At 35.5% G+C, this 24,304-nt stretch overlaps 2 protein-coding genes across 4 annotated transcripts; both read right to left on the bottom strand.

The window, feature by feature from the left end:
* Positions 1–10,418: 10,418 nt before the first annotated feature.
* LOC141639940 (uncharacterized) lies at positions 10,419–10,901 on the bottom strand. Its single transcript, XM_074448911.1, has one exon. The coding sequence runs from the start codon at positions 10,899–10,901 to the stop codon at positions 10,419–10,421; it is 483 nt and encodes a 160-aa protein (XP_074305012.1).
* A 2,983-nt stretch (positions 10,902–13,884) lies between these two features.
* LOC141642629 (F-box/kelch-repeat protein At3g23880-like) lies at positions 13,885–22,508 on the bottom strand. Of its 3 annotated transcripts, none has more exons than XM_074451481.1 (6): positions 22,289–22,508; positions 17,025–17,129; positions 14,796–16,067; positions 14,582–14,671; positions 14,293–14,387; positions 13,885–14,150 (listed from the first exon to the last, which is right to left on the bottom strand). In XM_074451481.1, exons 3-6 carry the CDS (start codon positions 16,019–16,021, stop codon positions 14,125–14,127), a joined length of 1,437 nt encoding a protein of 478 aa, XP_074307582.1. In that variant the 5' UTR covers positions 16,022–16,067; positions 17,025–17,129; positions 22,289–22,508; the 3' UTR covers positions 13,885–14,124. The 3 variants fall into 3 exon arrangements, with proteins under 3 accessions (XP_074307582.1, XP_074307583.1, XP_074307581.1); XM_074451482.1 differs by having other exon boundaries at positions 17,025–17,118; XM_074451480.1 differs by lacking the exon at positions 17,025–17,129.
* Positions 22,509–24,304: the final 1,796 nt, after the last annotated feature.

Here is a 24,304-nt window from a genome sequence, read left to right as displayed (position 1 = left end):
CACCATCCTTCACAACCACATTAACACATGTCTTTCTTACCCAACACATGTCCCTCATAAGCCGTCATTCTCCATGTCATAACTTCCGGTAACTTACGTATCAAGACCGTCTCACATATAAAAGAATGCGTTAAGACTCAAAACATACATGTGTATATACCCTACGACTCAAAACAATGTAAAAACATAGCCACCGGCTCAAAGTGGCCGCCCAATGAGGTACTCGGTCGAGTACATAACATACTAGGTCGAGTACAAGGTACTCGGTCGAGTAACTATATTACTCGGTCGAGTTTTCGACTCCAGAAGCAAACTCAATTGTCGCAGAAGGATTACTCGGTCAAGTATTGGGAATACTCGGCCGAGTAGACCTTACTCGGTCGAGTATGAGACTACTCGGTCGAGTTCACGACTCCAGACGCTAAACAGTATTATCACAGAGAGATTACTCGGCCGAATATGGAATACTCGGCCGAATATGGAATACTCGGTCGAGTATAAAAGATACTCGGCCGAGTAGGGACTACTCGGTCGAGTATCGGCGCGTTCTCAGGACCGTCCAGTTTTTTCGTAAAACAGTCATATCTTACTCGTTACTTGGTCATTTTGGGCGTGTGACCTATCGTTAGAATTGTAAGAGGACAAGCTATCACCTCAACTTGGAATTACAGCAATATCATTTCTAGAACTCGACTTATGTCAGTTTTAAGACAACCCTTCCGTAATCGTTCTTTATACAAATCAAGTTTTCTAAGCCAAAACAACTTGAACATACATAAGGCAACTATAACAATTCAATACCTCTAAAAACCAGTACATAGTTGAACATTTATCATACTCACATTAAAATTAAACACGACATTTACATATATAGACGCATGACCTTAATCACATGCTTCTACCAACAATTAAGCATTAAAATCATCATGTTCATATGCACATGTACCACTACCATACTTCATGCTCAACATTGTATTAAACAGATAACATGATCGCATTCTTCATACTCAATATCAATCAGATACAAATTCACAATTCACCTTTCATATTTTACCATGTTCCAACACTTAACATGCCAACATATTCCTTCTCAAAGTTTAACATGAACAATCCTCGATGCATCTTTCAACAACTATCACATTCCACTTCTTTCATCATTTCATCCAACCATGCACAAGGTTCAAACTATAGATATCAAACTCACAGAACTCAAGCATACAACAGTCCCCCCCATGTGACCGGCTTGAGATCGTAAGGGCCTTAATGCGACTTCGGGACGTCTCCCAAGTCTTTGCGGTAGCTCCAAACAACTCTCCCCGGGTTCATTTTATTTAGACTCCCTAAGTTCATTGGGTTCATTTGTTTTAGGTGCCGGAATCGTCGGCTCTGATACCACTTTGTAACACCCCCTCATACCAAGGTACCTTACCGAGGACTACCCTAGCATGAAAGGATGTTACCATCTCGGTTTCCCCAGGTTAGTATATCAAAGTTACAATTTCCAAACAACATTTATTAAAGTATAAAGAGTTAGCGAATACATTATCTCAAACCAACTCAAACTAAAAGTGTAAGAACTTCAATACAATCAAATCATTGACGGCTAAACTCGTAATTAACGAAACTAGACTCGAAGTGATGTCTCCCCATGTCTGTCCCATAACTAAACATCTGCATTATCTGTCATATCTGCTCACCATCCCCGAATGGATCACCGCAGTTTTACAAAACAACAACACGGGGTCGATTTACGCATAATTCAAATAAGACAAACAAATAATGTAACCTACCGATCATCCTCCATCACCGGTCTCCTGATTTCACACATTAACCGACTACACACCGAAGTGTGTAGCCCTGCCAGATTACCCATCGCAACAGGTAATCCTCGCCGCCAGTGGGTGACCGCAGCCCATCCCCACCTAGTCCAGCTCATCAACGAGCGACTAACAATCCCTGTCCCTTAATGTGCACATCCCCTCCCGTGACGGGTTCCACGGAGGGCGAACTAGGGTGTGAAGCCACTCCCGCAAGTGACTCCACCACAATCACACATACCACAAAGATCACAAATGTCACAAACACCACTTCCGTCACAACACAACCACATCACCACCGTCACCACAACACCAACACTCCGATGATCAGCAGACAACAATCATACACAATACAACAAATATCTCAAATCAATTACACAAGAACTGAGTAGGGAAACCCTACCTTAGCAATCAACAGTGGAATGAACTCGAACAATCAGAAAGGCTCCTCTACGAAGTCTTCTCCTATACCATAATCATATCACACAATTACACATTGCACAACCCCATATTCCCAATTCCGTAAATGTACAAAGAACCCCAACGAATACGAATAACATATAATTAGAACTTACCAACAGTAGGATGAGGAATTATACGCAAGGACTCCGAAGATTTCACAAACAACAAAGCTATGGGATGATTAGGGAGTGATTAGGGAGAGATTAGGGTTTACGTAGAAATGATGAAGTTGAAATGATGTTTTGAAAACTGACGCGGGATATAAAATAATCTTAAACACTCCCTAATCAAACCGTCAAAATAATACTCGCTTGGATCAATACTCGGTCGAGTAAAGTTATACTCGACCGAGTATCCGCTACTCGGTCGAGTATTCACTATACTCGGCCGAGTATTTATCGGCAGAACCAAAACAACTCACAACAACAGCACTACTCGGCCGAGTAGGCTCTACTCGGTCGAGTAGTCACCAAAGAAAATCCGTAGTGTTACAGCGGTCCCCCACTGGCGGTGTGGAGTACCTGTTGCGATGGGTACTCTGGTAGGACTACACACTTTAGTGTGTAGTCAGTTGTGTGGAGGTTGATTGTGGAGTTTGGAGGATTGTTGTGTTGTTGAGCTGTTTTTGTACTTGTTTCGTTGTGGATTGGTTATGTGTAATTAGTACTGACCCCGTTTAAATGTTTTAAAAACTGTGGTGATCCATTCGGGGATGGTGAGCAGTTATTGAGCAGGTATTATATACCACGTATGGGATAGCTGGGATGAGTCATCGCGTGGCAGTTAGAAGTCTTCCGCTGTGTCAGACGATGTTTACTAGTTTGATAGTTTTAACAATAGGCCATTTTGAGAATTTTGTATATCAGTACTACAGGTTTGGAGTTGACATGTAATCAGTTTAAACCGTATTTACTTTTAAGTATGTTTCGTTATTGTCTTATGATTATCATTGCCTCGGGTAACCGAGATGGTGACGTTTCTATACCGTAAGTGGTCCTGGTAAGGCACTTGGAGTATGGGGGTGTCACAAAGTCTTGGGAGTCAGTACTAATTAAAAATTAAAATGAAGCCGGGGTAGAAGTTGTATGAGCTAATTCAAAGGCTTGGGAGACGTCCTAAAGTCGCGAACTCGCCCTACAATTTGTTGGAGCTTGTGTCCTCTACAAATTAGTGTGATAACATTTATAAATCTCTTATAGGTTCACAAGGTTATACTTCGTATTTTATCAGTTGATTAACGATTACCTAATAACGGTTGGCTTGCTAGAAAGTTTGACGTTATTATCATACAGATGGCGGTGATCAACTGGTCCCTAAAAGTCACACCTAAAGGATGTGTTTGAGAGATGTGTTAATGAGACAATTATTTAATGCCGATTAAATAATATTAGTTGAGACGAATTAACTGTCAATACGTAAATTGAATATAATAAGTTATATTTAATTAATGTATATAATGTTAGCTTGGACGAATTAATATGTTAATTCGTAATTAAATGTAATCGGTTATATTTAATCAGCAAATGATAATTATATGATATTGTCATAAAAAATTATTATTGACCCGTATTAATAAATCAATCGCAAGCTGTTGTGTGTAGACATGTTAATGCGGAATAATATAAATGACAATTTATATTTAATACATTTTATACATTTTGCATACTACCAAAATAATAAGATTTAATCTCCTTATTTTGGGTAAGTAGAAAAAACCGAAAAAAGAGAAATTAATCTCTCTAATTTCGGTTATTATGGGCCGAATAATAGGAAGAGAAAATTCTACCCTAATCACTCCTAATACACGGTTAAAGGGAGATTAAGGGGTGAATTTTTCAAACCTAATTTTCTAACCTATTATTGCCTCTCATCTAAAACACAAAAACCGAAAACCCTAAGCAATTTTACAGAAAATTTAGGGATCGATTCTAGCAAGAAGCAGGGCATATCTCATATCGTCTTGGGTGCAACTGATAGGTGAATATCATTGCGATATTGTTCTTAGGCCGATTTTGCTAGGACCGAAGGTTATTTCTTATTCATCTATGATTTTGTTTATGCAATTTATTTTATGACTAGTTATCATCACAATATATTCGTTATAATCCTTAAAGTTAAAGGGATGCATACAGATAAATCCCACAAGTGGTATCAGAGACAAGGCCACGAATTTTATTTTGATGATTTTCATAACATTGGATGTAAACAATTTTTAAGGTTTCGAAAAAAAAAGGGGCACGGCTGAAATTTTTTTTAATGCCGAATTGATTTTTTTTTTTTTTTCAACCGGTGTTGTTCTTGTTTTGTTGTTTTGATTCCATTTGATTTATTCATATTATTATTTTAATAGGTTAAAATGATAATATAATGAATTTATAGATGTGTTGATTTAATAAAAATTAAATTGATATGTAAATGGAATTGCTTGTTTCTTTGATGATAAATTGTTTTTTTTTTGCTATATATTTTTGGCATTAATGGTTCTAAATCGTTGTTTAGAATCATGTTTCATAAATTTACATGTTTAAATTATAAGGTGATTATGCCAATCTTGTTAATAGCAACTATAAACGATCTTGTTCATCAACATGTTTTTGCAATTTAGGGCATAATGCCGAATAGAAAAGGATCCGAGAAAAGAAAGAAAAACCGTGTTTAAAGAAAAAAACGGGCTGTTTTTTTCTTTTTGCTGTTTTGCCGAAAAAGAAAAAAAAAACTTGTTTTTGTTTTTCTTCCTGTTATGCCGAGAGCATTTTTGAAAAAAAAAAATCGTTTTTTTTTTGTTGTTTTTGGCCAATATTAATTTTACATTACATTTACAATGTATGATTAATTGTTGTGAAACGGTTCACAATTTTAAGATACCTAATTATTTTAAAGAAGTTTAAAATATTGATGGATTAAATTCATATTACAAGTTTAATATGAATTAAGATTAAATTTAATGTGATTAATTGAGGAATTGTCACTTAATTTGATCAGTTAAATAGGTGGTTTGGATAAAATTAATCTACATAATTAAATAAATTATGTCTTGTATGTTTAATTTTTTTTAGTTGATGCATTTTATTTTAGTTGAATGAATCGTTGAATGGTTTTATTTACGTATTTTTGCTATCGGTTGTAATTTGTAATACCTAATGTGGCCTTAGTCAAATTATGTTTTCGTAATGATGGGAACATAATTTTTAATGTAATTTGAGATCTCGTATCTCCGTTTTGGTTTTCTTTATTTATTACGGTTTTGAAATTAGAATGTAAATAGGTTTATTATGTAATTTTTAAATTGTAATTTTTGAGAAGACTAAAGATGGAGATTGGAGCTCACTCCCGCTACATGGATCAAGATGGAACATCAAGACAAGCTTCTCGGGTCCATGGATGGATTCCAAAGTTGTATTTATGTTCATTTTGATAGGATAGGCCACACTAGGACTTTATTTGTTTTACGTTTTACCGTTCTTATTGCTTTTCATTCACATGCTAGTTAATGCATCATGTTCCGCCTAAAACCAAACCACCTACTAAAATGCATGAAAATTGACACATATAGGTTGTATGTTAGTTTTCATAGACATACAGATGTCACATGTTTATTAAGCCATCATCTTAGTTTATTCATTCACGCATGCTAGATATTAGTTCACTTAAAATGAATTAAAATAAAGTTGATGGGATCTTCCTCTAAAACGGAAATTGAGATTAGTCTTTATAAGGGCAAACAACTATGAATCCCTTCTTCGTCGGTAGGCATAATATGACCCCTTCTACGTTGGGTAAGTAGTTTGTGTTGACTTAGTTTATCTCAACATTATAGTCCGAAGAGTTTCTCGTGATTATGATGGACTAAAGATAGAATTTACAGAAATTTATCGACAAAGAATTCTAACAGTAGAATTAGCCAATAGGTTGGCTTATCAATTTATAGATAATTGAGTCTTGGGATCATTTATATAATTCTTGAGGAAGGTCAATTGTATAAATGCATGAGTCTTCGCGTTATAACAGTATTGCATAGACTTAAATTAAAATCGATGCACATGCTTATTAATAATTCTTCTTTTCGCAGTGTAGAACACGTTTATATTACTGTTACAACAAATGGCTGGAAATAACGAAATCCCAATGCCAAGTGCCACACTTGGACGCGAGTCCTGGATGAAAGTTTTTATGGACAACATGAATCAGTACACACGACTGAAGAATGATGGGTCCAACTTTGCGGACTGGGAGGCAGCACTACGGAATGCTGCCATTGCTGACGGTAAGCTCAAGTACTTAACTGAGCCAATACCGGGAAACCCAGGCCCCAATGCGGGAGTTAACGAGTCACTTGCTTATAGTGATTTCGTTATGGAAGCGGGTGAGATAAAGAATGTACTCATCTTTGCAATGGAAACCAATTTGCAGAGACGCTTCATTGCCCAAGGTGCGAACAAGATTTTCACCACGCTCACTAACGAGTTCTCAAAAGTACCGAGGATCGTTACCTATAATTAGATTGAATAATTTGAGTACCACCGTCCCATGGATCGACCTCGACTTACCACTAACTAGTTGTTTGTTGAGAATATAAATGTGTTTGATTGAGAGCCCCAACGACACTCTTCATCAATAGCAATGATTGCCTTCTTATATTTTAGCTTGGCACCATTGAAATCAACCACAACCATCACACTTGTAATATAGCTTCAATGAATTTGCTGCAGTAGGTTCCGAAGACCTTATATTTGATCTTTTGTTGCATCTTGGACATTGTTTGTTTTCTACTTGAATTCCTCTTGGATAAGAACTTGCATGAGATGTATAAGACATTATTGAGTTATTTCCTTATGTATTGATACTTATTTTAATTGTAAAAGAGGGAGATTTGCCTTTTGATGCGTGCGTTAAATCCACTTTTTCATTTCAACCAGACGTGGATATATAAGGGAGTGGGTGAGACCATAGAACCCTTTTTAAAGAATGAAAAGATATTGACGAAAACATAGAGGATGAGACCATATGCTCAGTTGATAATCCTTTCTTTGAGGAAAATTTAGAACCTCTCTATGACAAGTTTACAGAATGTGAGGCGCATGAGGAAGACTTGATGGACCCTCTAGAGAATCCCTTTTGTGACGAGTTTTGCGATAAGGAGAGTGAGGGTGTGCCATTGGAAGCTCTTGAGGTCAAATGGGATACATATGATGATATACTAGATGAGCTTATTATGGGAGATCCCCTTGACACATTTGACTTTACCACCCCTTGTATTTGGGATGACTACGCACCTTTTCCTATTGCACACTTGACTCCTCCACCTCACATAGAATGCCCGTCTATGCATGTTGTTTCTACTTACGTGTTTTTAATGTTATATGCTTCAGTTGTACCTTATGGTTTGAGCTTTGATGTTCCATGCTTAGCTGATGGGTGGAATAATTTGGTGGATTGCTATGAGACATGTCAAAGAAATTACAGCAAGCTGAGACGGTCTTTAATCTTAATTTTATATGCTCATATTATATGTTGGTGCTACTTCTGCTTTTGTGTAGCACGTGTGCAGATTTATGATAAGCTTTTAAGGGCCTTGATCGCTTACATACTTTTACTCACACTTAGATGAAGGTTGCTAATTAGTGGCATGCTGTCTACGACCTCCCCTTGTTGTTGGTTAGTTTGGGGAGGTCTTTTGCGCCCTATTTTGTGAGTTTTCTTTTCCCTTTCTGATTTACTTTACTTGTTTCCATCTCGTTTTGCATACCCTTTTCCCATATATTTTGATACTGTTGGTTGTTTGCTGATCACAATGAGGCATTGTGTGATTTGGTTTAGGGAGGGTATGCATCTGTCTGTTTGTATCCATTTGCATTTTTATTGCATTTCTGTTTGCATATTTCTTGCATTTCCATATGCATGATCTTTCTTTTCCACTTAAAAGAACACCCAAAAAAATTGAAAATTTTGAAAAAAAAAATACAAAAACATGTTTTCTTTTGCATATTAGGTTGAGTCTGAACGGTTGAATAACAATGATGAAACTGCGTCTGTGCTTTTATTTTAGCCCAAGCCTTGCATAGTTAGTGCCCTTCTTGTACAATCATTGCATAATCTATGAGTTTTTAATTAATTTACTAAACGAATAGACTTGGCTTAATATCGGCAATCTAGTCAAAATTTCTGAGATATAGAGCTTAATAAACTGATGACATTCATGATCAATTTCATTCTAGGATGAGAGTAGTACTCCTTATGAGGCATGTAACATCAAATTGCATAAGCATGACATTTGTCTCTTAGTACCTTTATGCATTCGATTTGTGGCGGTGACACATGTGGAGAGGCAAATCCCCCTTTCTCGTCTTTTTACCCTTGAACTTCACTAGCCAAATTGACCTATTTTGACCAATTTATTAACTACAATCCTAAAATTAGCCTACCTTAGTCAAGCTAGTTTATTTGTTAATTGTGGGTATGTGTTGCTCGTCATTTTGGTATTTGTATATTGAGAATGAGAAGAGGGTTGAAAAGAGAAGGGAGAAAAGAAAAAAAAAGTTGGAAAAAAAAAATCAGCAAGAAAAAAAATGATAAAAAAAAAAGAAAAAAAAAACTGCTGAAGAAAAAAAAAAGAAAAAAATTTTGTCGGGCTTACTCCCTTGTTGGTCTTTATATATTATGGGGAGTCGTGTTTTAATGATGTGAGTGAGTTTATGCCATCTTGGCATCGTTTCTATCTTTTTAGTTAGGTATACAAAGCGGAATAAGCTTTTTATTTGGTTACAGTTGTACTAGCTTGACTTTACCTTTACATTCCCAAATCGTTTTGTCCCTTTTTACTAAATTACTTCACCTCACACTATATGTAAGTCCTCGACATGTGTCTTGGTCCTGTTTGGTTGGAATGCATATGTACGGATGGTAGAGATCAGTTTCATGTTAGATTGCATGCATGTTCTTATAGGTCGCAGTTAGGTGAGTGGCTTATTTTCTTTCTATCTTACAATATATTTACCTTGTGCTTTAAATGAGTGATGAGCGGGCCGTGAGAGTCCGATATATACATGTCTTACAAGGTCGACGGTTCAGTAGCTTTATCATTGGTTTAACTCGTTTGCATTTGATTTCGTACTTTGGTTTTGGCTAGATTGCATTAAATTGATTTTGGCGTACCAAAAGAATAGTTAGCTCTGAGTTTTTATACTGTTCCATCAGCCCCATTTTATTTCGTGTGTCTATTGCTTGTTTGGGGACAAGCAAGGGTTTGGTTTGGGGAGGTTTGATGCGTGCGTTTTATATTCTTTTATTCCATCTTTTTGCATGCATTTCTATGCATTTCATATGCTATTTCATTAGTATATTCCCCGCGTTTGCTACTTTGGGTACATGTTATGGATTTGACAGGTTATTCACCTAAATGTGTAAATATAAGCCAAATCCTATCAACAAAGGTGAGATGAGATACCGTTCCTAGTCTTGATATAAACGAGCTCGTAAATCATTCTTTTGGAGTAGTGAAGTAAGGAAACTTATCGAGCAAAAGAAAAGCTTCACATTACTAGTGCCTACTTTGAAGAGCCATAACTCGAGTTCTATAAATGATAATCAAGTGATTCAAATTGTTTATGAAAGCTTGTCTTCTTAGCTTTCCAACGCCACCAAAAACGCTCTGTTTTCCCAAGTAACGAAGACATGGCGGCCATTTGAAGTTCAGTGATCGTTGCAAGAAATGCGCGACGACAAAAAGTCGATCAACTGGTGTTTTTGGTCGATCAACTTATTTCATCTCAACAGCTCTTTTTAGTCGATCGATCATTTTGCTTGGTCGATCGACTGAATGTTATTTTGGCCGAGATTTCCAGCTTATGTTTTCAGCCCAATTAGTCTCTTGTTCAGTTTATTTTGGACTTAGTATAAAAGAATAACTTGAAAACTTTATTAGGTTACATCTTTCATATAATGTTAAACCATCATACATTGTTTTTGCTTTTGATTTCGGATCTGAAACTTGTAATTTCTCCTTCCGATTCTACATTCGGTAACTTAATTAAGCTTTGTTCTTCATTCAATTTCTCCTTTTTATTTTCCTTTAATCTCTTTATTCTTTATTTCTTTTGTTTGATGTTTTTTTTTTCTTGACAGCTGTAAATAAAGATATACCTAAGTAGCCATGGCCTCACAAGCGAGATCATGAGCAATTTTATTAAAAGACCTATGAATAAAACTAAAAGCTAACCAATGAAAAGAAGAAGCAAGAGCATGAATGTCGTTAAGGACATCCGCAAGATGTTGATGAGGCTTCTGAATCCCTGCAAGATTAAAAATAAGCAAAATACAATCCGAGGAGACTTCCAAGTGACGAAACCCCCTATCCACAGCCCATAACAGAACCTCATAAATCCCCAATCCTTCAGCCTGTAAAGCTGACTCGGCTCTAATGCTTCTCCTAGCTGTGAAGATAACCTCCCCAATATCGGAGTACATGACCCATCCTATTCCTGCATTATCCATTGTTTTCCACCCAACGTCAACCATAATCCGCAAATGTTCACAAAAGCTAATGGTTCCCACGACACAAACAAGTTTGCTTTCTCGAACCCATAGAAGTTGTTCTTCCTGTTGTCCCGAACCATTATGCCCCATCACTTGCCTTTCCAGCCTTAGTCATGTCCAAAGCCTTGTCGGCCATCCCAACAACTTGGTTCCATAGCCGGAAAAACATTTGTGGATGAAAGGAATCCGCTTGAAAAAAAAATATGATTTCGTATACTCCATAAACACCATAATGTGGCTATAAACCTGACCACACGAACCTCTGAATCCTCCAGCTTATCCAGATAAGAGATCTAATCGATGATCCATTTTCCAACAGATAGGTGTGACCCATGAGTCGCACGAATTCGAATTTCGGATGAAGCCCACAATCTTCGTGATACAGGACAATCACGAAACAGATGTTCCATAGTTTCCATAACCGTACCATCATTGTTACATAGCTTACATCCCATATCAATTCCAATGTTTCGTCGTGCAAAGTTGTCACCCACTGACAGAGCGTTAGTAATAATACGCCAAATCAGAATTTTCCACACTTGTGGCCCAGGTAGTCTCCACAATTTCCTTCTACAGAAAAGACGTCCATCATCATTAAGCCTTAATTTATCCTTTGTCGACCCCTTTTTATCCATAAAATCACCAAACAGAACCCCATATCCACTTTTTCCACTGTAATCCCCGTCTTTAGTATGCATCTAATAAATTTCATCGCGCTTCCTCGACCGACCAATCGGAATAGCAAGTATATGTTTGGCATAGTGATCTGAAAAAATATTTCGAATTAGTGGTTCATTCCAGGTTGCACCAGACCCATTACGACTCTCACACCTTAGGTCTTTAATCGTTAAATTACAAAATTCCACATGTTCCGGCGCCAAAATCTCGTCATTTGGTTTGATGTTTAATTGTTATTGTTCTCATATCATTATGTTCAATTTAATTTCAGTTGTCAATCTTGTTATTATTGCTTTATTCAATTTAATTATGCATAGCTAAATTCCATATGCTAGGATTTAGGGGAACCACGGTTTTATGATGGTATTATTCTGTTAAGTTTTTAGGTCTACCCTTTTACTCCGTCTGAATTGTTAATCGTAGCACTTAATTGCGGTTTTAATTAGTTAAATGCATGTGACTAATTGACCACCTTGTTAAACCTTGACCTGGATCGAGAGATTGGAAAAGGTGAAGACTTGCCACGAACAATATAATACTCTAATTAGGGCGAGAGCAAATTAGAAGTGTTTCTAGGGTGAATAGTGGATCGAGAGGACCTGTTCATTACCCTTCAGGCCATTTTATGTTGACCGTTGACCTGACCTTAGACCGTTGTAGAGCGTGGTGAACTGACTATCCTAGCTATTTCTCTATCTATTTTTAGACCAAATTTCTTATTTGTTTACTCTTTCCTTACGCTACATTAGTTTTAGTAATCAATCAAACAACCCCCAATTTGTGACTCAGACGGACTTATAATTAGCAAATAGAACACAATTGTCTCCTTGTGGATACGATCCCGACTTCCTCTACTGCATTAGTTTAGGCCAGTTGGTTTATCTTTGACAGGTTTGTGATTTAGCCTTTTAAAGCAAGAGATTCCAGCGGTTACATCAATATAGCCGTTATTTTTGTTCTGTTCATGTAATTGGGTATATTTGGCAAAAGTTTGAAACACAGGGGTACCATGGGCAAAAAATATACAATTTCAACTTTCTCACCAAAAACTGAAAACCTAAGTGATGTTAGGAATACTCAACAGCCGTTTGTCAATGGGCATTTTGGGAAGGATAAAGTCAAACTAATGGGTACCATATGTAGAAAGTTAATTTGAGGGGTATCATGTGTAATCTGCCAATGTTCGAGGGTACCATAAGAAATTTCCTATTTTTGACATCAAAAAATTAAAATACAAATAAAGAATTATAAGTGTTCGAAAAAACTACACATAAACTCAATTAAATTGGTCATGATTGTACAATACTTTTGTACAATCGGTTGTATAATAATGTTTGTACATATTCATCATTAGTTGAGTAATAGAACATGCACCTTTTCGTCCTAATTTGAGCAAAAACACTTCATTTTATTTTCCCCAAATCACCTTAAATATCGCAGAAACTGAAATAATAATTCAACCAAAAATTGCATGCATAGCTAGTTGCTAAAAAGAAAGCCAAAAAATTCAAACACCAAGGCCCTCTTCAATCGGGATGAATAGAGTTAAATTTAACTAAATTGAGCTGAATGAGACTGAACTAAATTGAAATTTATTGAGATAAATATAGCTGAAATAAGCTAAACTGAACTGAATTGAGCTAATTTACGATGAAATTAAGCGGAAAAGAACAGAGCCTAAACATCTAAAACTGAAACTTGAAGTCTTTTTAAACTGTCTCATAAAAGTCAACAAAACACCATCTAACTAAAATATCAGTTACTTTAACACTTCAAATTTACTTTAAACCTAGACCAAAAAAAGCTTTAAAAAAAGGGAGAAATTATACCCCACTTTTCGTGTGTTTCCAGAGCACAAATTAAATGGAATAAAAAAAAGGATCTATTAAACTTGCTATGTTTTGTTTAATGAACTGATAATCATTCCACGTTTTCAACATATTTTTCATTCAGGTCATCGAGAAATAAAAAAAAATTAAATGGAATATAAGAAAATGAGCGGGTAAACTGGTTATGTTTTGTTTAATGAAGTAATCATTTCACGTTCTCAGTATATTTTTCATTCAAGTCATCGAGAAATAATTTCTTTATCATATCAAGCTATCCCCTCAAAATAAAGCTACATATATCTCACCCATGTCTATCATGGGAGCCTTTTTTAAGGAAATAGGATAAATGCATTTGAACTCATGGTTTGAAACTTTGAATACACCAATGCCCCATGATTTGAGTCAATCATTTACTTACTAAATCGATCAATAAATGGGTTTTCAAAGGAACCCATCCTCCAATAACAGTGAATTCAAGATCATTCATGTCTCATCTTACGTCTCACCTCTCACTTTTGTGTCTCGTTTCAAAAAATTCTGTCTAAAGCTAATTAAAGAGTAAAATAGACGTTAAGAAAACTTAAGATAAAAGGTTTAATCGCGTCATGTAAATTTACAGCGTCCGAAAACCTAACCAAACCGACAAATCCGGCAGCAATGTCGAAAACATGTCTCAAAAGATAAAAGTGTACGTAAAAGCGAGAACGTAGTCTTGATTAAGGCTTACAACAGCCACCATTAGTTTTATGTTGTAATATTTCAACTCTGCACAAAATGCTGTTGTGTTGCATTCCTAAGTCAGATGGTTAAAGTTGAGATATCCCGTCAGGTTCTGCATGTTAGAATTCAACATATAATGAGTTAGACTGAGTGCAAGGACGATTGCGAAAACGAGTAAATCATAGGACGAATTTAACATATAATGACTTGGAAGTATGAAGAATGAAAAAGCGAATAAGTTTAGGGTCTCATACCTAAGTAAGATAGGAGGTCTGAGATCTCTTCAGTCATTTTGCCACCACTAAATTTAAACAGTTGCTCGCAAATCACGTAATCACCATCATAAAACCTGCATTAAGAGTAACCAATTGTTTCATCTTTAATTGATGCATTAAACCTGTCAAACTATCTCAGCAATCCAATGATGTCGGTTCGAGACCCGACCAGATACAGTGAAAGAAATTCATGAAATCAGCTTTTATTGTCTGTTTGAGTGGGAGGGCGCAAAATAAAGTTTTGAGAATCAGGAAGAAGAAAACTTACATATTAATAGTACCATTATTCGGGACAATCTTAACCTCCTTTTCTTTCACAATTTCAGCACGAGTTCTCGGGTCAATCTTGTACTGAAATCTGCAGACAGCATAGTGAAAGAAGCAACAAAAGCAGTCGTGATTACCGAAGGATTAGTAAAAGCAACATTGAAACACATCATCTATCTCCAACGGAATTACTCGCTCTATAACAAAACCTTTACCTCTTCTTTCTGTGCTTCGTAACTTGGTCGTAAGTACCCACGCCATCCTTCTTGTCTAGGAGAATCAGACTCTCAGTAAAATCGCAAGTGAACCACGATAGCCAACGGCCATTGAGCCCGTGTGTTTCAATTTGCTTTGTACTTGGATCATATGACACTAACGTTGCTCGGTCACCGATTGCAAGTACCTCTCCACTCTTCCTGAGACAGTGAACCCAATTCAAACATGCCGGTTCCAAATCAATGTTAACCATTTGGCACCATGACTTCCCTAGTTTATATTCTTTCTTGACCCAAATCTCACAACGTTTCATTTGTCTGCCCGTTAAATTATCCTTCAGCTCGGAGCATAAAATCGACAGTTTTCCATCATAATGAGAAACACTCAGATTGAGAGTGTTTACCTTGCTAAGCGGCTCAGGTACCTTCATTTTTTTAAACTTCTCTTGCTCGACATCAAACAGCAGCAGCCAATTCTTTAGGAAACATCGGGTTTTATCATCCCTCTCCCAAGAAATCCAATGGATATTACCATTCAGGAAACACTGTGACCACCTCATATTACACACACACATATTAACCACAGATTCACCGGAAATCCACCTCCATTTCCCATCTTGAACTGAGTATAGCTCGACCATAGGAGGAGTCGTGTCTAAATTATCCTTCCCACGTATATAAACCAGTCTCACCACTTTGTGATCACCCTTCTTAGAATCATACCCGAAACCTAACATAGATATAAAGTCACCTACTGTTGAATTGTGTGTGGCTAAAGGAACGGGAAGTTTAATGTACTTGTGGATGAAGGGGTTCCAAAGAAGTACGACATAAGTGTGACCCTCATAAAATAGGTCATCAGAGAGGCACAACAAACCATTAACGGAGCCTACAACACGGAAATGGTGTACCTTCTTTGAAGCCATAAAGGGACTAGTGAAGGTGCGGTGGATATCTAGTTTGTCTCCTTTTGATTCAGGTGAATCGAGAAAGAGAGTGTAGCGGTCTTCTTCTTCTGGGTAGCCGGTGATCTGCCTGTACATAAGGAGAGTATTGGCAGCATTTTGAGAGTAATGTTTGAGGTGAGTGGCTATAAAAGATGACGAAACAATTCGACTGTTCCAGGGTTTACAGACACAACGACATTGCCCCAGAGTTTTCACAGGAAGGCGTTTCAGGATTTCCGACCAAACTTCATGAGTGATATGTTTGTTTAAATCAGACATTTTAGAACAGGGAGTTTGTCCGTATGAGCATCAAATCGAGGCTAACCTGGAACAAAGTACCAAAGAAAAAAAAAATAGATCAAAATACTTAAAACTTCATTCTTTTTCCCATGGAAAGTACATCAAATAGACCATCAAAATTCTGACAGGGACATTTCGATAAAAACCAAGAACGAGATAACAAAAAAGGCTCATTCTTTTTGTTCTAACAATTTTGAAACGTAATAACCAGCTTTTCCCTAAAAACTGACCATGGAAACTTCAAAAGGGTAATATAGGTGATCAAGTGAACACGTGTGACATTGTGAAAATGTAACAATAACCCACAAAAGATAGCCGAAAAGATTCAATTCTTTTGGTTCCGAGAAGATTTCGGAACAAAATGATTACCGATTCTCAGTTTTCCCCCTGCAATTTTCAAAGGAAATCGACCGAATGTCAAACATTAAAGACCCATCAAAACATCAAAAGACTTCAAAAGGGTGTAACATCACTAGTAGAAAAAAGTGCTATTGACATCGGCTTTCAAACAACTCAAAAGAGTTGCAAAGGAATCTCCCCTTGAAAATTCAACATCACACTTCCCCTTCTACACCTCACATATTTGTAGCTCTAGTTGATTGCGCTAGCAACTTATTACTTTTTTTCTTAATATGTTGAGGTATATTTTATTAGTAAAAAAATGACAGCATTGTAGTTCATATAGACTAGACAATCACAACATAGGCAAAGCATATGATAATACATTTGCAGTAACACCCTTGACTCCTTGAGCATCATTTTGTAAAACTATCAAACCATTTCCTGTCATGCCTAGCGCATGACTCCCGAGGACGGTATCTAATTCAACTAATAACATCCTTCTTAGTACTGAGTGCAGTCCTGTCAATATGCTCCATTTGTTGGTTCCATACAGCTTCAATACGTATTCCCAATATAAGATGATATAGAGTAGACCATTCTATGTAAAAATTTACAATAAAACACCCTTCTCAACTTTCACCTTTGCTATTAGGGTTGGGTCTGGATATTACTGTATGTCTCAAGCGAGAGTGGGAGACCTAGTTCCAGTTGCTTTCCTTTCCTATACGAAATACCTGCAAATAGACTGAATTCTCTTGCAGTCGGTATAAAGCACAATGAATATAGAAGCCCATTAAGAATGTACGGAAATTTCTTGAGTGATGAGTTTCACGCTGCCGGGATAGGGCATATTTCTAGCACCCTAATGTTCTAATTCTCAAAGTAAGCTTTTCAATAAATATTTCATAGTCCATCTTGCTGATATTCCTTGAAGATCTAATTAATCACTTCCTAGACATAGTACATAAATTTATTAAAACACTAATGATCTTGTAGAAGTCTTTTATAAAGCAAAGGACAATATCCAGCTATTATTGGGTCTGACTTCTGAGGCAATTGAGTTTTATGATGTTATGCAGCTGAGCATATTAACGAATCATCTAATTATCTAAATGTGGTTACCATTAACATCATGTATGAATGAGTATAATATATACACAGATGTGAAATGTGCAATTGGGATTAGTGATTTGGAAGAAGTATTAAGGGGTAGAAGACCTACAAAAGAGACAAACGCCATTAGAACAAAGCCACCTATCGATACAATCAGCGTGGAACTGGTGGATGCAGACAGGCAGAATTTTCAAGGTCTCGTGTGGGCAATAATCAAATTTCCTACCCTTTATTTATGTTTTGAGATTCATTATGCAAAAAACGATCACCCGAGCACTAAATTGAGTGACAAAAGAGCATACTTGGGTAAACAGTAGATAGAATACATGGAATGCAAGCACCTAAGTTTTTAGACATCAACTACCGAAGACAGAAGAATGTTAATTCACCAGAATGAATGATTCTGAGAGCCAACATAAGCACTCGATTTTTGATCCCCCTTCTTAGATTTGATGTTAGCTACACGAATCAGAGACCAATCAAACAATAGCAGCGATCAAATTTACCCCACTCGCTACTACAACATAGATTTGGCTACCATTAACATCATGATTCCTAGATTAAAACCAAACAATTAGCAAACAATTGAACAAAAATCACAGTCATAGTCATACTAATACACAGTCATACTCCCTAACAAGTAAACAAACTTAGCGATGTTGGTGATTTTGATCACAAAGTCATTTAAGTGTATTCGGGTTTTCAAGCCGAAATCGGTATGAACTTGTGATTGATATAATGTGAGTTAGGGGGTGCGGAGTGCACACTCATATAATCGAAATTATCGAGTTCATGGGTTAAGTGGATATTATTATGATAAATGATTTTTATCATGATTGGCGGTTATTTACATTTGCTGGTTGGTTTTGGTATGAAAACCAATGTTCTTATCCACTAACAACATGCTTTATATACATATATGTTATGTATATATAAGGGAATGTGACAATAATTCATTTGACACTTGAAAAATCAGATTTTGGTATACAAAGAAAATTATAAAACTCCATAAAGTATTTCTCTTTATTTTTGCCTAGATGAAGAGGTGTTAAGAATATGTATTCGGGTTAAGTATACGAATTCTATTTGTGATAGAAGCCGGACTATTCGTCTCGACTAGAGTTCTATTCTATCTCGACGTCTATTCTGTCACAAGAGGGCATCAATCGTCTGATCCTACAAGGGATTTCGTGTAGCCCAAGGCATGAAATAGGGTCGAAATACTCTTAAGGAAAGCGCGTTCAGCGTGATTCGATTGATATCCAAGTTTACAATCATTATCACTATTACCCTTACCAAATTTTACCAACATTCTTAAGAGTATTTACGTGTTGTGGTAATGATGATTGTGCCATTATGCAAGATGACATCAGAAACCGAATTTTGATATGGACTGAAGACGATATGTTCATTGATGTACGTATGGGTTTGTGACTCAGTGGTGCGGAACTTTGGTCAGTTTTACGTGATTAATACAATAATACATCAATTGTATTAACCACAAAGGGAAATCAAAAATTGGATAATCACAGACGTTTGACAGTTGGGTTCTTGAATTTGTTTTGGGAAATTGACATATTAAAGTGGTACAATGGTTAATAGATGAGAAACTGCAACCGGCGTCGACTGCCAAATTGGCGTTGGCAATCAAGTCTTGAAACATCACTAGAGATAAGTATATTATTTGTTTTAAGTGATGTTTGATAATGGTTTGCAAGTTTATGAACTGGTTTATCTATTATGCGGTTTAGTTCACATGGTCGTCATTACGGAAATATTTGGTGGACCATGGTTACTTGCTTAATTGTTATGTGTATGGATAATTACATGTTAGTATTCATGATGATTATGTATGATTACTAAGAAATGTTTGAAGGCAAGTTTGTTTATTTGTATCACGTCATGGATAGATTAATTACATTCTCATGATGATTAATTATTATTATTCATATATATATCAGTTATATTGTCTAGGAATATTAATGGATATCATGGCTAATATTCATGTCTTGAACTGACTTGTATTAATTGATGGCAATGCATTTGCTTGGTGATGCAGTTTGATTTTGATAACGTACACCGATGCATACTTGTTTGATAGAGATTGTTAATATCAGGATTAATTATGTGATTTTGGTGTGTGTTTTCCTAATCATATAAGTAACTGATATTCACAATAGTTTGCCATCTGGTGTTAGTTCTCATCAATACATGGACATGCGGGATTGAGTTGCAAATAGCATAGTGTATTGATGAGGGTTATTGTTGTCATGATCCGTTTATGTGGATTTGAGACACCTTGTTTTGGTTCAAAGAAAGTTGAAAACTCCATGAAAATTGGATATGTAAAGGAATATTTATGAAATATGATGTTTTGATCAATGAATATTTGATCGGTTTTTTAACATGTTGTTGGTGTACTAACTGTTTTATAATGATTGTTTAACATGTTAATGTTTTGTGTAAAGCATTTTAATGTTTGATTATGTAATTGATTTTATGATATAATCTCGGGAATAATGGTTTGTGATAACCATGGTGATGAGATTATGGAGTCATGGTGGTTTAGCCATGTAAGAAGTAAATTGACAACATTGAATGTACAACTATTGACAATCTGGTTATGGAGTTGTCATGTGTTATAGGATTAATGATAAGTCGATCTTTGGCATAGACCAAAGATGAATTTTCCTTGTAAAAGGTGGTTCTTTTATCGTGTTCTTCTATGAAAGACATGGGGGAGGTAGTATGATCCTTGGTATTGGGATCAGGGTGAGAGTATGATTATTACTCTTCGGTTAATACTCCCAAGGGTCAAGTATGACGGTTTTATCCAATAGTGAAAGTGGAGTCATGACTCGGGTTTTTACAAGGGCTTAATTATTGCGGTTTAACAAGTTGAGTAAGTATACTAGTTTAGCTAGTACTCATCTTTGGCAAGCGATTAGGCAAGTGTGAAAGTGGTAGGAATCCAAGAATTATGAGTTCTCCAATGTTGGCTTTCCTTCGGTTTTAGAGGGATAGTATATATATGCAAATTGAATTACCAATGTAGAAGGTTATTTTCTACTAGTGGTAATGTATTTTACTTGGGAAAATATCATGAGTATATGTACTTCCAAGAAGCGAATTTGCATTATGAGTTTGACATTGGAATTGGTTTGCGTAGTGTTGGCATAGCCGGTTAAGGCTAAGTAGCTAAGGAAATTAATCTACGGAAAGTATTAGACCAATTTCATCCATGATTTTTTGATAGTGAATAACAGTGCACCTGGATGTTTGTTATAACATGGTATATGGACTATCATAAAAGGGGATTGATCTTGGTTGTGTTTTGTGAGATCTCTATGTATCTAGTGGATCACTTTGCATAAAGGATCAACTAGGGACTTGGTTAACAAGTCGGATATCGGGATGATAAAGCCTAAATTGATCTTTTGTGGTAGGACACCCAACTCCCCTCTAATTTATGTTAGAGGCTGAGTTCAATGTGGAAAGCCTATTATGAAAGATTGAAGCACATAATATATAATGTCCCGAAAGGATGTGCTTAAACCTGCAAGAATGGTAGGATCTTTGAAAAAATGGTATTGCAGGCCATGATTAAAAGAATCCACCTATATGAGTGTGAAGTGTAGCCGCTTCTTAAAGCTCGGGCTTGGCTTTGTATGCGCTCATGAATGGATATGGACACATGGCTGTTAAAAGTGTCAAGACTAAACTTTTTGGAGTTATTTGAATTTATGTGTATGTTATCTTCATGTATTCAAAATGAGTTGAAGGGTTCAATCCGTGGGACACCCTGATTCTCGAATATTTGGAATGTGTAATGTACTAATGTGGAAGTTCAATCCTTGGGACACTTTCATTTATGCATAGATTTGTTTGCTTTGTTGTTTTATTGGAAACAAGGGATACACTTAAATGGGGGAGGAATGTTGGTGATTTTGATCACAAAGTCATTTAAGTGTATTCGGGTTTTCAAGCCGAAATCGGTATGAACTTGTGATTGATATAATGTGAGTTAGGGGGTGCGGAGTGCACACTCATATAATCGAAATTATCGAGTTCATGGGTTAAGTGGATATTATTATGATAAATGATTTTTATCATGATTGGCGGTTATTTACATTTGCTGGTTGGTTTTGGTATGAAAACCAATGTTCTTATCCACTAACAACATGCTTTATATACATATGTGTTATGTATATATAAGGGAATGTGACAATAATTCATTTGACACTTGAAAAATCAGATTTTGGTATACAAAGAAAATTATAAAACTCCATAAAGTATTTCTCTTTATTTTTGCCTAGATGAAGAGGGCATCAATCGTCTTATCCTACAAGGGATTTCGTGTAACCCAAGGCATGAAATAGGGTCGAAATACTCTTAAGGAAAGCGCGTTCAGCGTGATTCGATTGATATCCAAGTTTACGATCATTATCACTATTACCCTTACCAAATTTTACCAACAAGCGATTTTCCAACTGATACGAAATGAAACTTTATAATGCCCGATATATTTGCTCAATCAGTCAAACAACACTAATACTCCCTCAGTTCCGGTCATTTGTTTACCTTTGCTTTTGACACAAAAAATAAGGAAAAAGGAGGGTGCCAATTATTGGATGACAAATGGACCAAATTAAGAGTGTAGGATCAAATTATCTACCAAAGACATTCCCAAGATGGAACGGAAACAATTAATGAGACACCAAAAATGGAATAGGTAAACAACCGAGGGAGTATAATGAAGAAACAATAAGAAAAAATTTTATTCATACGTACCTTAATCATACAACGTCGAGGACTAGGACGTGAGGGTGCGGCGGCTGTGGTGGTCGAGGGTGGTAGACAACGTGACGGTGGTGGGTTGTGCTTGTGCGTGGGGTTTCTGTGAGAAGCAAGGGTTTTGCGTGAGGGTTTTGTGAAAATTATGGAAAGGAGGTAAGTAGGTAACTCTAGGGTCTGTTTTCCTTATTGACAAATGGAATTTTGTGAGATCCGTTCACTAATTTACCGATGCAACGTAAATATCATCTAAATAAATGGGAAAAATAGCAAATCACTCTCATAAGTTTGATACTATGGGCTTGTTTGGTTGCCCCGTAGGAAGATGAAGTTCCCAGGAAAAAATTCACATGATTTTTCAATTCACGTGAATTGAAAAAATGTTGTTTGGTTGGGATATGGGAACTCAATTCATGTGGGAAGTCTCACTTACCTAGGGGGGCTAGGTAAGTGACTTCCTACATTACGTAGGAATTGGAGTTCCATGGGAACTTCAACTCCCCATGAATTGGGTAACCAAACAAGACCTCATTTTTACACTTCCTAGGAATTTCCAATTCACATGAATTTGGAAGGCAACCAAACAACCCCTATATGTAATTAAGCCTCTTAACTTATAAATGTAGCAAATCAACCCCATACGTTTTTTTTAATGTGCAATTAACCACATATCTTATTTTTAAGAATAAATTTGCTAATTAAATATTTTACTATTATTGAAAAACAAAATTATTGATAAGATTTTAATCCAAAAATTTATGATTATTAAAAAGCATGTTCAAATATTTTTTTTATTTTGGTGAAAAATGTTCATAATATGAGAATTCTTAATTAAGTTACAATTAAAAGTTACATGACCAAATTTTTGTTTATACTAAATTAGTTCGCATTTTTTGTTGAATATGTAAATATTATATGTAATTTTTAATAAATATATTTAAAATAATTTTTATAATAGAAAACAATAAGTTTTAGTTAAAAAAAAAAAGGTAAAAAACTTGATTTGTGCTTAATTGCAGATTTTTGGAAAGTTATGGGGCTAATTTGCTACGGGTGAAACTTAAGGGGCTGATTTGCACATAGTTCATAAGTTATGGGGGTAATTTGCTACATCCCGTAAATGAATCGACATTGGTTTGCCAACAAAACCAATGCAACATAATAAATATAAATAATAAATTAGCATTGGCTTTCAAATAATGCTAAATAGTAACAACGGATGTCAATAATAAAAATAAAATAATTTACATTGCTTTTTTTTTTTATATATATCTACATAGTATAAAAGTTGGGTTTTTCTTTGGCTTCTGATTGGCTGATTGATTTGAGAGAATTGGGTGCATATGGGACCCCCCATGATTTATACAACATTTAATTACTCTCTCTCCTCTCCTCTCATCAACTCAATTTATATTTATATTAATCTTAATCATATATTCATATTCATATGTTAAAAAACTTATGATAAAAAAAATTAAACACATTCAATCTTACACTAAAGATAAAATAAATGGAAAATTGTATAGAAAATTAATACAAACTGGATAGTTCATTTTCTTCAGAAGCTTTTACTTTCATTTTTTCTAAAACAAATCTTCATTGAACATTATACGTAGTAGAAAATAATCAAGTTACTTCAACAAAAAAAAATATCAATCAAGTTAATTTGTCTTTACTATATGATATTTATGATTGATCAGATTTTTGTCATTAATTAAATTATTTAAAAAATAATTAAAATATTTATTTTATTTTTCTAAATGATCAAATATTTAATAACCAGCAAAAAAATAAAGTTGCGTATATAAGCCATTCTTTATTTAAAATAAAAAAATACCAGAAATATTTTAAAGGAAAATAAATTAAAAAGAATGAAATTTTTGTTGAAATCAAAATAATTTAACTATGGTTCATGACACAAACACAATAATCATCAGAAAATAATTATGGAAAATAATTTAAATAGTAGTCCAAAAACAAAGTATATTTAAATTGAAAACAAAATACTAAAGT

Source organism: Silene latifolia, chromosome 2 (genome assembly GCF_048544455.1).
Source record: "Silene latifolia isolate original U9 population chromosome 2, ASM4854445v1, whole genome shotgun sequence".
Classification (NCBI taxonomy): Eukaryota; Viridiplantae; Streptophyta; class Magnoliopsida; order Caryophyllales; family Caryophyllaceae; genus Silene; species Silene latifolia.
The sequence above is the reverse complement of the archived record's forward strand: the minus strand, read 5'-3'. Positions and strand labels throughout refer to the sequence as shown.